The sequence below is a fragment of the Mustela erminea genome, chromosome 21, assembly GCF_009829155.1.
Source record: "Mustela erminea isolate mMusErm1 chromosome 21, mMusErm1.Pri, whole genome shotgun sequence".
NCBI lineage: Eukaryota > Metazoa > Chordata > Mammalia > Carnivora > Mustelidae > Mustela > Mustela erminea.
The window spans coordinates 32,005,517-32,018,905 of record NC_045634.1 but is presented as its reverse complement, the minus strand read 5'-3'; the positions used below and the strand labels follow the sequence as shown (position 1 = coordinate 32,018,905).

General features: G+C 41.0%; 1 protein-coding gene across 1 annotated transcript in view; it reads left to right on the top strand.

The window, feature by feature from the left end:
* Positions 1–13,389, top strand: part of NEIL3 (nei like DNA glycosylase 3) — a 45,628-nt gene that overhangs the window by 22,767 nt on the left and 9,472 nt on the right. Inside the window, exons 3-6 of the mRNA XM_032329415.1 lie at positions 39–173; positions 449–662; positions 3,303–3,377; positions 4,941–5,107. Coding sequence (XP_032185306.1) covers positions 39–173; positions 449–662; positions 3,303–3,377; positions 4,941–5,107 — 591 coding nt within the window. The remainder of the gene's footprint in view (positions 1–38; positions 174–448; positions 663–3,302; positions 3,378–4,940; positions 5,108–13,389) is intronic.

The window sequence follows — 13,389 nt, the reverse complement described above, 5'->3', positions numbered from 1 at the left end:
CTTTCTGCCACTCAGAACTGGGTTTGATTTTGTTTCAGGATTCATTTTGGAATGAAAGGCTCCATCATGATTAATCCACTTGAGCATAAAAATAAAAATGGAGTTTCTCCTGTTTTTGAACTACAGCTCACCAAAGATCTGATTTGTTTCTTTGACTCATCAGTAGAATTCAGGTAAAACAGAAAAGAAATGTACCGCAGCTGAAAAACTGAAGAGATGGGTCTCCGGTTTGAAATGTGGAGATAGATAGATGTTTTAAAAATGATCTGTAATTGGTAAAGCCTCACTTTGAACACACCTTTAAATAATCTGTACGGTCTTCATTGTTGGGTGGTATAACTCACACTCCAATTAACAGAAAGTGTTTATATCAGAGCTCCTTCTAAATGACACTTTGCGAAATTGTAACTCGACTTATGATTAATGTGTTTTCTATTCCTTGCTACAGAAACTCCACAGAAAGCCAACAGAGAGTACGAATGATGGAAGAATTAGATGTATGTTCCCCTAAATTTAGTTTCTCAAGAGCAGAAAGTGAAGTGAAGAAGCAGAAAGGACGGATGTTGTGTGATGTGTTAATGGACCAGAAAGTGTTGCCTGGGGTGGGGAACATCATCAGAAACGAAGCTCTCTTTGACAGTGGCCTCCACCCAGCTGTTAAAGTAGGTCATGAGCATTTTTTAAAATGATTTCTGTATTTTTAGATGCTGTTGAGGGACCAACGTGGAACACGTAAATCTTGTTGCCGTAAAACATTCTCCCCAAAGAGAAACTTTCAGGGTCTTTGTTTCTGTTTGCATCTCAATGCGGCCAACGCTGACCACTTCTTTTACAGCTGCTGTGTGCTAACCCCCGTCCACCTCCCGATCCCTGTCCTCTATAACTTGCTTTGCTTTGTACTGTCCCCTTACCATTGATCACTTTCGAACATAACCTCATTTGGACTTGTTAGATTTATTACTTAAGATCTCTCTCTTCCTGCTCCAACACAGTCTCTCACGAGGAAGCTGTCTGTTTTGTTCATGGAGGGATTCAAGCATCTAGAACGTGGGGTCTGGCACAGGGAAAGCATTCGGGAATTATCTGTCGGGTGTATGAATGAAGTTAGCTCACAACTTGCTCTTTGTAACTGGCATATTAAATTCACACTCTAGACACACTCCCGTATTCCTATTTATGGCTACTTGACATTCGCGAATGCTGTTTGGGGGGAATAAGGTTGGCAGGCGGATAGCAAGGACTGAGGAATAAGGGACTAGTAGGGAGATGGAAACAATTTGGAGGACTTGTAAAAACTCTGCTGGAAGAAGGGGAAAACACAGACCATCTGGTGGGAGGGGGCATGGTCAGGACGAGGACCGGGTTTTGTTGTGTTCTCCTTATTCTTAAACTGCAGAGGCATAAACTAATTTATATGAGGGCAAAAAAATAGTCAAGAGGGAGAGATTAAAATTGTAGGAAAGAGAATGGGGATTAATAGGGCAAAGTTGTAAGAAAGTCAGAGAGATTAGAACCCAAAGCCAGGTAGAAGGCTAAGCATATTTTAGTTTCTAAGGGAGGAACTCTATGGCTTTAATCTACACCCAGCTGGTCTCTTTAAACAAAATGATTTTTTTACAAGAGTCCAAAGATACCTTTTGATTTTCTGTAATTATTTCCTAGATAGTTTTCTTTAAATCCAAATCAATAAGAAATAAGTTTTCAAAGAAACTGGTTAATGATTTTTCTAGATTAGATTCTGCTTTTTGACTCTTGGAACAAGTTGGTTAAATTTCTGTAACATGGGAGTGATGAAACAGAATTTTAATGAGAAGCAAGCTTTTTAAAATCACATAGGCCTCTGTGGAAAATGTTTTAGAAAAAAAGAAACTGGAGTACTGTTACTTAGAATATTGTCATTATCTATGATAAACTGAGAATTTACTTTTTATCTGTATGTCCGACAGGCCATTCGTCTAGGAAAAGATCATTTGCCTACATGTCTGGGAGCTGAAAAATTAATGATAGTTCTCAAGCTTAGCTATTAGCCCCCTAAAATCACATGCACAATTATTAAAAAAGTTTAGTTTAACATTTCAAGGTTTGACTAAATATGGTATATAAGATATGGTAAGAAAAAACTCAGTTTCAAAGTGTTTATGTTTTAAACTTTAAATAAATGAAAAATAGACCTAATATTTTTGTAATGATTATGTTGAGTCAGTGATTTTAGGTTTTTATAGTCATTGATAAATTAGTTTCTGTTGTATATAGATGTTTGTATATATTCACCTACATAAACAAGGTTAAGTCATCAGACAAGCTATTTTCTGGCATCACCATTGAAAGCACATGCTGGGGCGCCTGGGGCGCTCAGTGGGTTAAGCCTCTGCCTTCGGCTCAGGGCATGATCTCAGGGTTCTGGGATCGAGCCCCGAGTCAGGCTATTTGCTCAGTGGGGAGCCTGCTTCCCCCTCTCTGTCTGCCTGCCTCTTTGCCTACAACAAAAAAAATAATAAAATAAAATAAAAGCACATGCTAAATGGTAATTAATTCTACAAGGGTAACACTGAGATTTATGCCAGACCATGACACACAAAATTCTTCCATAAGTGCTATTTCTGAGTGCTTCCGGGTATTAACAAGTACCCTGATATTAATGGGTGTATATAGATTCATATCATTTTAAAGCTCGATAGTCATTCATCCTCGGTCCTTGATGGTCATTCATTCCTGTGCTGATTTATCCCTTTCCCTCCCTCCCTTCTTTCTAGTTATTTTGTTGTTGTTGTTGTTTTTGTTTTTGCTTTTTTTTTTTCCAAATCCAGTGGCCAAAACACATTGCTGGGACTTTGAAGATGTCTCATACAGAAGAGATACTTATTTAGAATTATTTGTATTTAAAATAGAAATTTAGGGGCACCTGGGTAGCTCGTGGGTTAAGCCTCTGCCTTTGGCCCAGGTCATGATCTCAGGGTCCTGGGATCGAGCCCCACATCAGGCTCCCTACTTGGCGGGTAGCCTGCTTCCCCCTCTCTCTCTGGCTGCCTCTCTGCCTACTTGTAATCTCTCTGTCTCTCTGTCAAATAAATAAATAAAATCTTTAAATAAATTTAAAATAGAAATTTATAAACAAGAATGGTATTTTTTTAATCTGTGCTATCATTTGAAGCCATTGTTAATGACATTAAATAGATGTGTGAGAAACAGAAGATATGCATATAATTTAAATATGCATTTAGTTTTCTTAGAACTCGCAACTGGTATTATTTTTGGAGAGTAACAAATTATGACACTGTCTTCAATGGTTTTTCTGTTTTAAGGTTTGTCAGTTGACAGATGAACAGATCCATTACCTTGTGAAAATGATACGTGACTTCAGCATTCTTTTCTACAGGGTAAGAGGAAAAATGTTTCCATTATGTAAAATGTCAACTATTTCCCTTTGGATTGCACCAAAAATGTTAAGGTTGTTTGTAGCCATCTAGTGGTCAGTGTGTAGAGGTACAGGAAGGCAGAGGGACCTGTGGGCACATAATTCACTTCTAGAAATTGGGTGTCATGGGTCAGTCCAAACTTGTCTACCAATAATTATATTAAATTATCTTTACATGATGTTCGGGAACACCTGTGTTAGCATTTTACTTAGACTCTTGTTCTTTTTTTGGACATATGAAAGTAAAATGTAGGAGCTCCAGAGAGAGAGAGAGAGACTCAATTCTTTGGAATAAATATATCTCAACTCAGTCAGATTTTGCCTCTTGCTACCTGTGTGGTTTAGATTATTTAGATAATTTTGGTATAGTTTCTTCATCTGTAAAATGGGATAATAATATTTTTCTATCTACCACAAAGACTATTTTGAGAATGAAGTAAGTACTTGCTAACCTATAAATTTTGGAGAGTTGTATATATGCTTATACCTCTGGATGGGCAGTTTAGAAAACACAGTTTCTCTTTTCAGTAGAGTATAAACATGTCTGTTTTCTTTTCCCCCACAGTCCATTTTCTATTCAAAATTTCTAATTTTACTATGTTCAGAGAGCAGGTATGATAGGAGTCTTCATGTATTGGCCTCATATAGTGAACCTCTTGTTTTACAAGTCTGCCTTGAAGATTATGACAATTTTAATATTCTGTATGCTTGCTTACTCTTTCAGGGAAAGATGATTATAGACCACTACCCATTTTTGAGGCAGATTAAGTTTTGGATATTTTAATACTTGGCTTAAATCAATGGAAGTTGTTTGTGTAATTTTCAATTTATATATGGCAAGTCATATTTCTGGGCCTTGGGATTTTTACTGTGCTGATATAAACCCAAAACATTGTCTTTTTAGAAGCTTTAAATATATACAAGTAGAATAAAACTGTGACAGAATATCAAAATGTCTTTTGAATTAGAATATACCAAATGGGACATATTCTTTGCAAGGAAGGCTTTCGAATTTTTATTTTCTTTTTTAGTGAATTTGTGAGATTAAAAATGAAAAGATGGTCTCGAGTTTTTCACTGTAGCAATAAATTTTTTTGCTTTTGTCTGTTGAAAGAAAGTGAGCAGCTTTAGTATTCTAAAAATAATCAGATTTCTAGCTAATCTAGTCTTTTAACCACATAATTACGTTTAATTAAAAAAAAACTTAAAAGCATGAGCGACGGTTTAAATTGTAGAACTTTTACATCCCATTTAGATAAAAAGATAATGCTATGCAAAGAACAATTTGAATACTAATAAGTTATAAAATAATGGCTTAATTATTTCACACAAATCTTGTTTGACAAATATTGCTGAGTCTTGTCAATAACTTTTCTCAGATGAGAGAAAAGATTATACAGACATATGTACAAACATGTAAATTTTCAACAAATTATTTTCAGAAATGACTTTCTGGAATGTATCTTTGGATCCTTAGCAACACTGTTTTATAGATAATCTTATAATGTTGTTTGTTTGTTTATAGTGCCATAAAACGGGATCTGTTATCTCTAAACACTATAAGGTCTATAAGCGTCCTCACTGTTGTCAGTGCTGTTGCAAAATAACTGTGTGTCGCTTAGGAGAGAATAATAGAATGACATATTTCTGCCCTCGCTGTCAAAAAGAAAATCCTCAACATGTTGACATTTGGTGAGTTATCTAATTTAAAGGTATACTATTTGCCCTAATCACTAACTCAAAGGCTATTAATAAGAACATAATTCAAAGTTATTTGAACCCTTGGAAGGAAATAATAAATAACATCATCAAAAAACCTGGGTAAACTATAGATGATGTATGGACCACTTCTGGATCAGAGAAAATCCCCAGCTCATATGTTAATATCCAGCATTTCACTTTAATCCCATTTGTAAAGTAATCACAAGGAGGTGTAGAAGGTCAATGATTGGAAAAATGCAACTATCTTCAAAAGTTCTTGCTTTATTTGGAAGTAATACTATAAAACTTAAGCAAGATGTCTTTACAAAATTCATGTCTTTTGGGTGAAACAGTCGACTGCTTACTAAACACATATGTGGTGATTCTTCCAGCTGCTGATTATGTCTGTTCCAGTTACACCTTCCAGAACTAAGCAAAGAACCAGAGGATAGGTTCAGGGACCCACTGAGATGGATCTGAACCACAGCTGCATTGGTCACCTGACTTCCATAAGCCTCAGCACTGACTGGTGGAGCACAGTGATATTTTGAGTCCCTTGGAATTAGTATCTGCTTGGAACCAATGTACAGTGTTCCCAAGCGGTCCAATTACTTCCTTTTCACGGATGCACAGTTACCCTGATAAAAGTCCCTACTTCCCTTTAGGAAAGACCAGGATAAATACGAGTAATCTAAAGGAATATGTGATTATAGGCCAAAATAACCAGATCAGACATGAAGTCCATTAAGTGTTACAAGAGTTCAGGAATGTTAGAGGTTTATATATATATACACAAAGTGGGAAAGATCTAGAAAGAGTGTGATTTTCAAGTTTACTTTAAAAAGATAGAATTTTGGCTAAATAAATGAGAAAACAAACATTAGTTAATTGGAAAGACATAGCACGGCCACAAACCCTAACCATTCATTAGCATGGCATGTTGGAGGATGACGGGAACACTGGCCAAGCCCCAGGGAGTCCCTCAGGTGTTGCATCGCAAAAGCTAGTTTTCCAGATAGACTGGGATCAAATAATAGGACTCACTGGTCCTTCTGGGAATGGGTGATGTCTTGCGGAAACCAGTAGATTAAGGACTTTTCAGTGAGTGGGAAATGGTGAGACTAAACCTCACAGGTAGAGAAGCTATTGCAGTGTAAGAATGAGAGAGTGTTCTCGGGCCTGAGGTCAGGGCCCTGGAAACAGAAAAGAAAATAGGTACTTCAATTAAAGAATTTTAAAAGTCAGCAAGAATTGGGACGGATTTGGTATGTAGAACAATGTAAAAAGTTTCAGACTAATAGAAATGTTCACTGTATGGGTCTGGGAAAGTTGGGATAGAAGAGCACAGAAGAGCTTTGTGTTGTGAAGCAACAGTAGATGGAGGAGATGCATCATGGGCCACATCCCAGGTGGCAGGTAATGGCTTTGTGGTGGTTAAGTGAAGTATTCAAGAGATCTGTTCACAGGGAAAGTGGAGGGGAAGGAACCAAGGTCTGAGCTTCAGGGAATATCCAGAGGAGGAGGAAAAGAGTGAGCCAAGAAAGCACAGTGGTGTGGTTAGGAATAAGGCAGGGTAGGATGCCCCCATGGAACCTGGGGCGGGAGGCACCATCTTGCCACGGTGGAACCTGGGCAGGAGGCGCCATCTTGCCGCTATGGATCCTGGGCCGGGAGGCGCCATCTTGCCCATGGCAAGCTCTGTGATGGGCTGGAGGTGGTGTGCGGGGAGGGCCCCACCTGCACCTTCAAGTGTGTCTGTGGCTTTCTTCCTGTCCTCTCTCCCTTTGCGACTTCCTTTCCATGTCTCCTTCTCTTGTTCTCAGCTCCTTTTCTCAGGATCTCTCACAGCTTCTTCCTCACCCCACCGTACTATCATAGATATCTGTGATGTATTTCGCTATAAATATATTTATTGTGCAGATTTGTGGTTTCTTATTTATTACAGGTGTACATTTCTCTGACCAAAAGTCTTTGACACAGTGTCTGGCAGATAGAGGACGCTGGATTCATGTTTACTGAACAGATGGTTAATGTTCTATATTTGTTTTCTTTGAATTGATGACTTTTGAGTCTTTAAGAAAGGTATTCTTGGGGCGCCTGGATGGCTCAGTCGGTTAAGTGTTTGCTTTCTGCTCGGGCCATGATCCCAGGCTCTGGGATCAAGCCCCACCTTGGGCTGCCTGCTCAGTGGGGGATCTGCTTCTCCCTTTGCCCCTCCCCCCTTGTCCCCACTCTTGTTCTCTCTCGCTCTCTCCTCTCTCTCCAAATAAATAAATCTTATTAAAAAACCCAAAAAACAAAAAAAGTATTCTTCCAAATTGTTAAAGAAATGTGTTATTTACCATATAAATAATTGTCCATTCCAAAGGTTTTTTTGAAGTTAGGTTGTAAAAGCTCAGGGGTTCCTTGCAAGAGACATGGGGGCACCTATGAATTAGGGGAGGGCTTGCTCTACTGAGAATATTCCGAGCCCTGCCATCCCTCTCCCTCCTCAGCTACTTGTGATTCATGTATTGGCATTCAGCTTCAGACATCATTTGGAAAAGCAACTAAAAATGTGTGCATAATGAAACATTTGAAAACCAGTAGTATTTGCCTTATTCTTAGAGATTTCTATCATGAAGTATATTCTGTTCATTTTCTCCATGAGTTTTGAAAAAAATTTTTTATGTTGACTACATTTTCTCATTTTAAGGTAAAGTCCTTTCGAATTAAGTGGAAGCAATACGAAAAGCCCCACAGTATTGATCTAAATCCCCGTGTTCCTTCATTTGTAGTTTACTTCACTCCTTCATGAAGTCCTCCCCAGATTGTAGTCTTTATTGATCACACCACACTTTGAATGCCTGTGCCATCTGTTGTTGGCTCTAATTTATATACGAGCTAGCATAATTCATCCAGGTGAATATTTTTTCCTTGAGGGGAAACTGTGCTATCATTTCTTTTTCCATACTAGTCCTTATTTTACAAATTTGTTTAAAAAATCATTTGTTATTACTTTTTTTCTTTATCAGTGTCTGCTCTACGTCAGGTACTGGAACTCCAAAGACAAAATACAGTGCAGCCTCTCAGAATGCTCAAAGTCTAAGGTGGGGAGTCAGTGAGTAAATAGTTCTTTAAAACCCCACTGAGCTTGGAATGGAAGCTCTGCAGAGGGCAAGGTTCTACTAATGGTAGTGGAAGACAATAGGAGGAAACACTTAAATCTATGTGGGAAGAACAAGGAAGTGTTTCTGGAGAAGGTGACCTTTGAGATCCCTGTGGAAGGAAATAGAGTTTTATCGAAAACAAAAGGCAGGAATGTGCATTTGCAGAGCCACAGGAAGGGGAGGGCGTTTTGTTCCTATAAGAAGATATATTCGGTGGGGCCCCTGGGTAGCTCAGTCGGTTGATCTCAGGGTCCTGAGTTGGAGCCTTGTGTGGGGCTCCCTGGTCAGCAGGGAGTCTGCTTCTCCCTCTCTCTCTGCCTTCTGCTCCCCCGATTGTGCTCTTTCTCTGTGTCAAATAAATAAAATCTAAAAAAAAAAGGGGGGGGCGTCTGAAAGCCATCTAGTTTGGAAAGTTATTGAGAACTGCTTGCTAGTGAAGGAAAAGTTACTGATGTTTGCAAGGCAGTTGTTAAGGCAGGTCTGAGCTCATCGAGATTTTTGAGGGGGATGGAGCAATTCCAGAGCGCTCGGGAGACATGAATTGAACAAAATCTGTCACGGGTTAACCTGGATAGGGTAGGCTTGTTCTGGCAAGAGAGTTTGATGACACCGTTGTCATGTATAAAAACATAATTTAAAAGGGATTTTTTTGAAGACAATGACAGAAACCCTGCTCAAATTCTCTTAAACAAAAATGGGAATCTGTGGGTCATGTAACCAAAATGAATATTGGTGGAATTCACAGCATTAATAGAAAACTATCAAAACTTGAGTCTTGGGGCCTGGAACCCAGGAAGGCGACCTCGCTTGGGCTCTCCATGGCTAGAACAGGGAGAAAGAATAAAGGAGAAAGTAAGCGGCTGCCTGACTGCTCAAGCCTCACGATGGTAAACTCCTTCCAGTTTCTGACGAAGAAACACATTCTGGAGGGGCTCCCAGAAAGTATTGACGCTCGGTGAGCGAGGGATCAGATTAACCTGGAGACGCTCGGTGAGCGAGGGATCAGATTAACCTGGAGTCCCCCTAAAAGAGCAGCTGCGCAGCCACTTGGTCATTCTCTTTATTCCAATCTTCTTTAAATGCTACTTGATTTTGTGCACCTTTCTTTTTGTTTTATTAACATTTACTTTGCTGCCCTTAAAAAAAACGATCTGTTTCGTGTAGATAAAGAGAAATCAATTGCTTCCCATGTTGGTGGTTGGTCTCCACTGAGAAGTGCAAACACTCCTCGGAGACATGGTTCTCCTCCACCTGTTTTGTAAGCGTCTGACTTTTGAGAACAGAGCCCCTCCCCGCGACTGGCCTTGGGATCACGGGAGATGAGAGTGGAATCTGGTGGTGATCGCACTCACGGAGAGGATGTGCGAAGACAAGCCAGGAAGGTCCAAGGGGAGCCTTGAGGTTACCTTGACTTTGCTGATCGAAAGACGAGAACGGGCCCATGGAAGAGCCATGGGCAGTGTTTGACAGAGTAACATCCAGGGAGTTCAAGCTGGTGGTGCCCGAGGGATAGCCACTGCCTTCAACAAGGCGGAAATGATGATCTTCCAGCAGGGCAAAATTCATTCATTTCACCTGTATTTGTGACCTATTCACGGGACTCTCTATTCCAGCGGGAGGAGATCTTAGGAAGAAGCTCTGTGTCCTTGGATAATGTATGAGATTATCACATGTATGAGATACATAAAGTCTCTGAGGAGACTTGAAAGGATCTGATGCCTTGTCAAGGTGGAGGGACAGGTGACTGGAAAAGCATGAAGAAGTCTCTGACTTGTTTATGGGGAGACGGAGGCAGGTGTGGCTCTGAGTGGAGCAGAATGAATGCGGGCGGAGGGTCTGGCCCGCCACGACAAGAAGTTCTGGGTGTCTTCGGAGTGTGATGAGCTGCCTTCAGAGATTTTGAATGGGAGAGAAGATATCGAAAGGTCGCTCTGGGTAGCAGGGGGTGTGCTGACTTTGAGTGGGCTGGGAAGCCGCTGGAACATTGTGAGCAGAGGGGTGGCATACACTGACTGGTGTTTTATGAGGATGGTGAGGTCACCATGTGGAGACGTGACTAAGTGTGACCAGAGTGAAGAGATGGCGTCTGGGTGCCTCAACAGTAGGACCCTTGGTAAATGATGGCAACTTGTGGTGGGGGAGTGGGGGTAAAAAAAAAAATGCCTGAATTTAGGATCATTTTAGAAGTGGAGGTAGTAAAGTTTAAGGGCTGAAATGCAATTTAGGGGGCTTTTATGAAAAAAAATATTTAAAAGTTTGAATGCTAAGTTTGGTCCTACTCTGAATATTTAGAATAAGAAACAACAAATTATAATTTATAAACACCACAGATACGAGACAAATAAGATACTCATTACTTGCAAGCCACAACTGTGTGTAATCACTTTAAAAAAAAAAAAAAGATTATTTATTTATTTATTTGAGAGAGAGAGCGTGAGAGGGGAGAAGGTCAGAGGGAGAAGCAGACTCCCCATGGAGCTGGGAGCCCAATGCGGGACTCGATCCCAGGACTCCGGGATCATGACCTGAGCTGAAGGCAGTTGTTTAACCAACTGAGCCATCCAGGTGCCCTGTATGTAATCACTTTTTTCCACATTTTGGCCTCATACTTCTTGCCTTTGCTGGGAGGTGCATGTGTCAAATGGCCTTGCAGCCTGGGTCATAAAGGCCCCTCAGCAAAGAATGCAGCAGACCTCTTCAGGTCCTTCTGAAAGTAGAGACACTGGGGCACCTCGTCCCGGGCACTGAGCAGATGCGAGACGGTGCTGGTGGTGCATGGGCCTCGCCTGACCAGAACCCCCGCACGGACGCCACAGGACTCGTGGCTGGGGTTGCTGCTTGCATTCTCCACGCTCTCCACTCTGGTCCGTGGACGAGAACACAGCGAGCTATGGAAGCTTTGGTAGCTTCAGAGTGCATTTGCCTCTGGACCAGAGTGGACAGGACTCGCTGGTGGACCGAATGTGGGACGTGAGGGTAAGAAGCATTAAGAGTCGCTCCCAAGGTTTTGGCCTGATCAGTGGGTCAGGCACAGTGCCTGATCCATCCATCCCTCACGGGCACAGGGATGCCCTTTACTGAGATGAGACGAGCTAGCAGACTTGCAAGGAAGTATGTGTGTGGGGGGTGGGGGTGATCATGAATTTTATTCACACTAGTTTCCTGTGGCTGCACATGACAGATGACCACAAGCTTGGTAGCTTAAAGCAGCAGAAAGTTACTCTCGCAGCTCTGGATGCCAGAAGGTCAACATCCGTTTCATGGGGCCAGAGGTGTGGACAGGGCTGTGCTCCCTCCAGAGGCTTTGGAGGAGAATCTGTTGCCTTTTGCAGCCTCCGGCGGTAGCTGGGGCTCCTTCCTTTGCGGTTTGCCTCACTCCAGTCTGCCTCTGGGGTCCCATCGCCTTCTCTTGCCTGGGTATCAAGCCTCCCTCTGCCTCTCTTCCAAGGACACTGGGGTTTGGATGAAGGGACCACCCAGATGATCCAGGATAATCTCCCCATGTCAAGATTTTTAATTACATCTGCAAAGATCCTCTTTCTTATAAAGTAATGTTTGCAGGGTCCTGGTAGTATGACCCATTATCTTTGGGAGACCATTACTCAGTCCAGGACAGATGTTTGTTAAATTTGAAATTCCTGTTGCACCTCCAAGTGGGGATTGGAGAGAATTTCTTAGTAGGTCATTGAGAAGTGGAACAGTAAGGGGAAGAAATGCTTCCACAGCTTCTACAGGTAACAGTGAACATGTGCTTACGGTTAGTGAACTCTGTAGGACAGAAGATGAAATGGTGAAAAATGGTAGCATACAAAAAAATCTGAAGATTATTTAAACTGTGTATATTTAATTATGAATAAATGCATTTTGTTGCCTTTCACAGTAAGTTGGTAGGAAGGCAGGAGTTAGGCCAAGCACACAAATTCTATGGGAGGTCGGTGGTTCCGTAGAAACAAATACTGAGTAGCATTAAAAGTCAGTAAAGATAAAAGAACCATAATGAGATGTGTCTCATTTTCAGATTTTCTTATGCTATTTGTTATTTCACCAGAGAAGCTTGAATTTAAAAACTGCTGTAATTATATGTAAGGAGCAAACTGTGCCAGGGGTCAGGGTACTGCTGCAAGTCAAAGAACTCATGCTCTGAGATGGGAGGTCCCATAGCCTTTACCAGAAAGCTTTTCTCCGTGTGGATGTTTGGAATCCTGAAAGGAGTCCATGGGTCTGCCATGTTGCTTACCCAGGTGATGTGCGCTAAAGAACTGCGTATTTAAGAGTAGGGTTTCAGCAGAGCCTTTAGCGGTATTTTGCATAACAATAGTCAAATAAGAATTACCGGAGGGGGGCGCCTGGGCAGCTCAGTGGGTTAAGCATCTGCCTTCAGCTCAGGTCCTGATCCCAGGGTCCTGGAATCAGTTCCCGCATTGGGCTCCCTGCTCAGTGGGGAGTCTGCTTCTCCCTCTCCCACTTTCCCTGCTTGTGCACTCTTCGTGTCAGGTAAATAAATAAAATCTTAAAAAAAAAAAAAATTCCAAATGGGGAATCGTGATTTACGTTTGAGTCCAAAAATCAGGGTTGGTTTTACTCTTTTCTTATGAATCTATTAGCTATCTAACAGGAAGCAGTTTTACCCAAGGGGAAGTAATATGAGGCCAGCAATCGTTTTCTTCATTATTGATCAGGTAGTTGATCTAGTGCTTAGTAGACCCTGTTGAGGAATTCTGGAGAGACATGCACATGAAATAACTAAAATTTTGTCTCATTTTACTCTCCATGTTCTAATTTCTGCCCAAGTCTTTTCTTCCCCCACCACCCCACGCCTCCCCACCTCCTGAATTTGGTTGTATAAAGTTATCTCAGTTTGGCTTGGGGAAGAAGACCGCTTACTTAAAACATTATTTGAGAACTGCTTCCTAGGAGTTCTTGTCAACTATTTTTAGTGTTGTTGTAAACAACACTAAACATTTTTGTTTAATGTTTTAAAATGTTTTAAACATTTAGTGTTGTTTAAAAACAACAACAACAACAAAAACCCCACAACTCTGATTTAAGTAAAAACGTTTTTTATTTCTGTCTTCAATAGCAATCAGCAGGGCACAAGAGTAAACGTTTCATTCCAAGAGAATT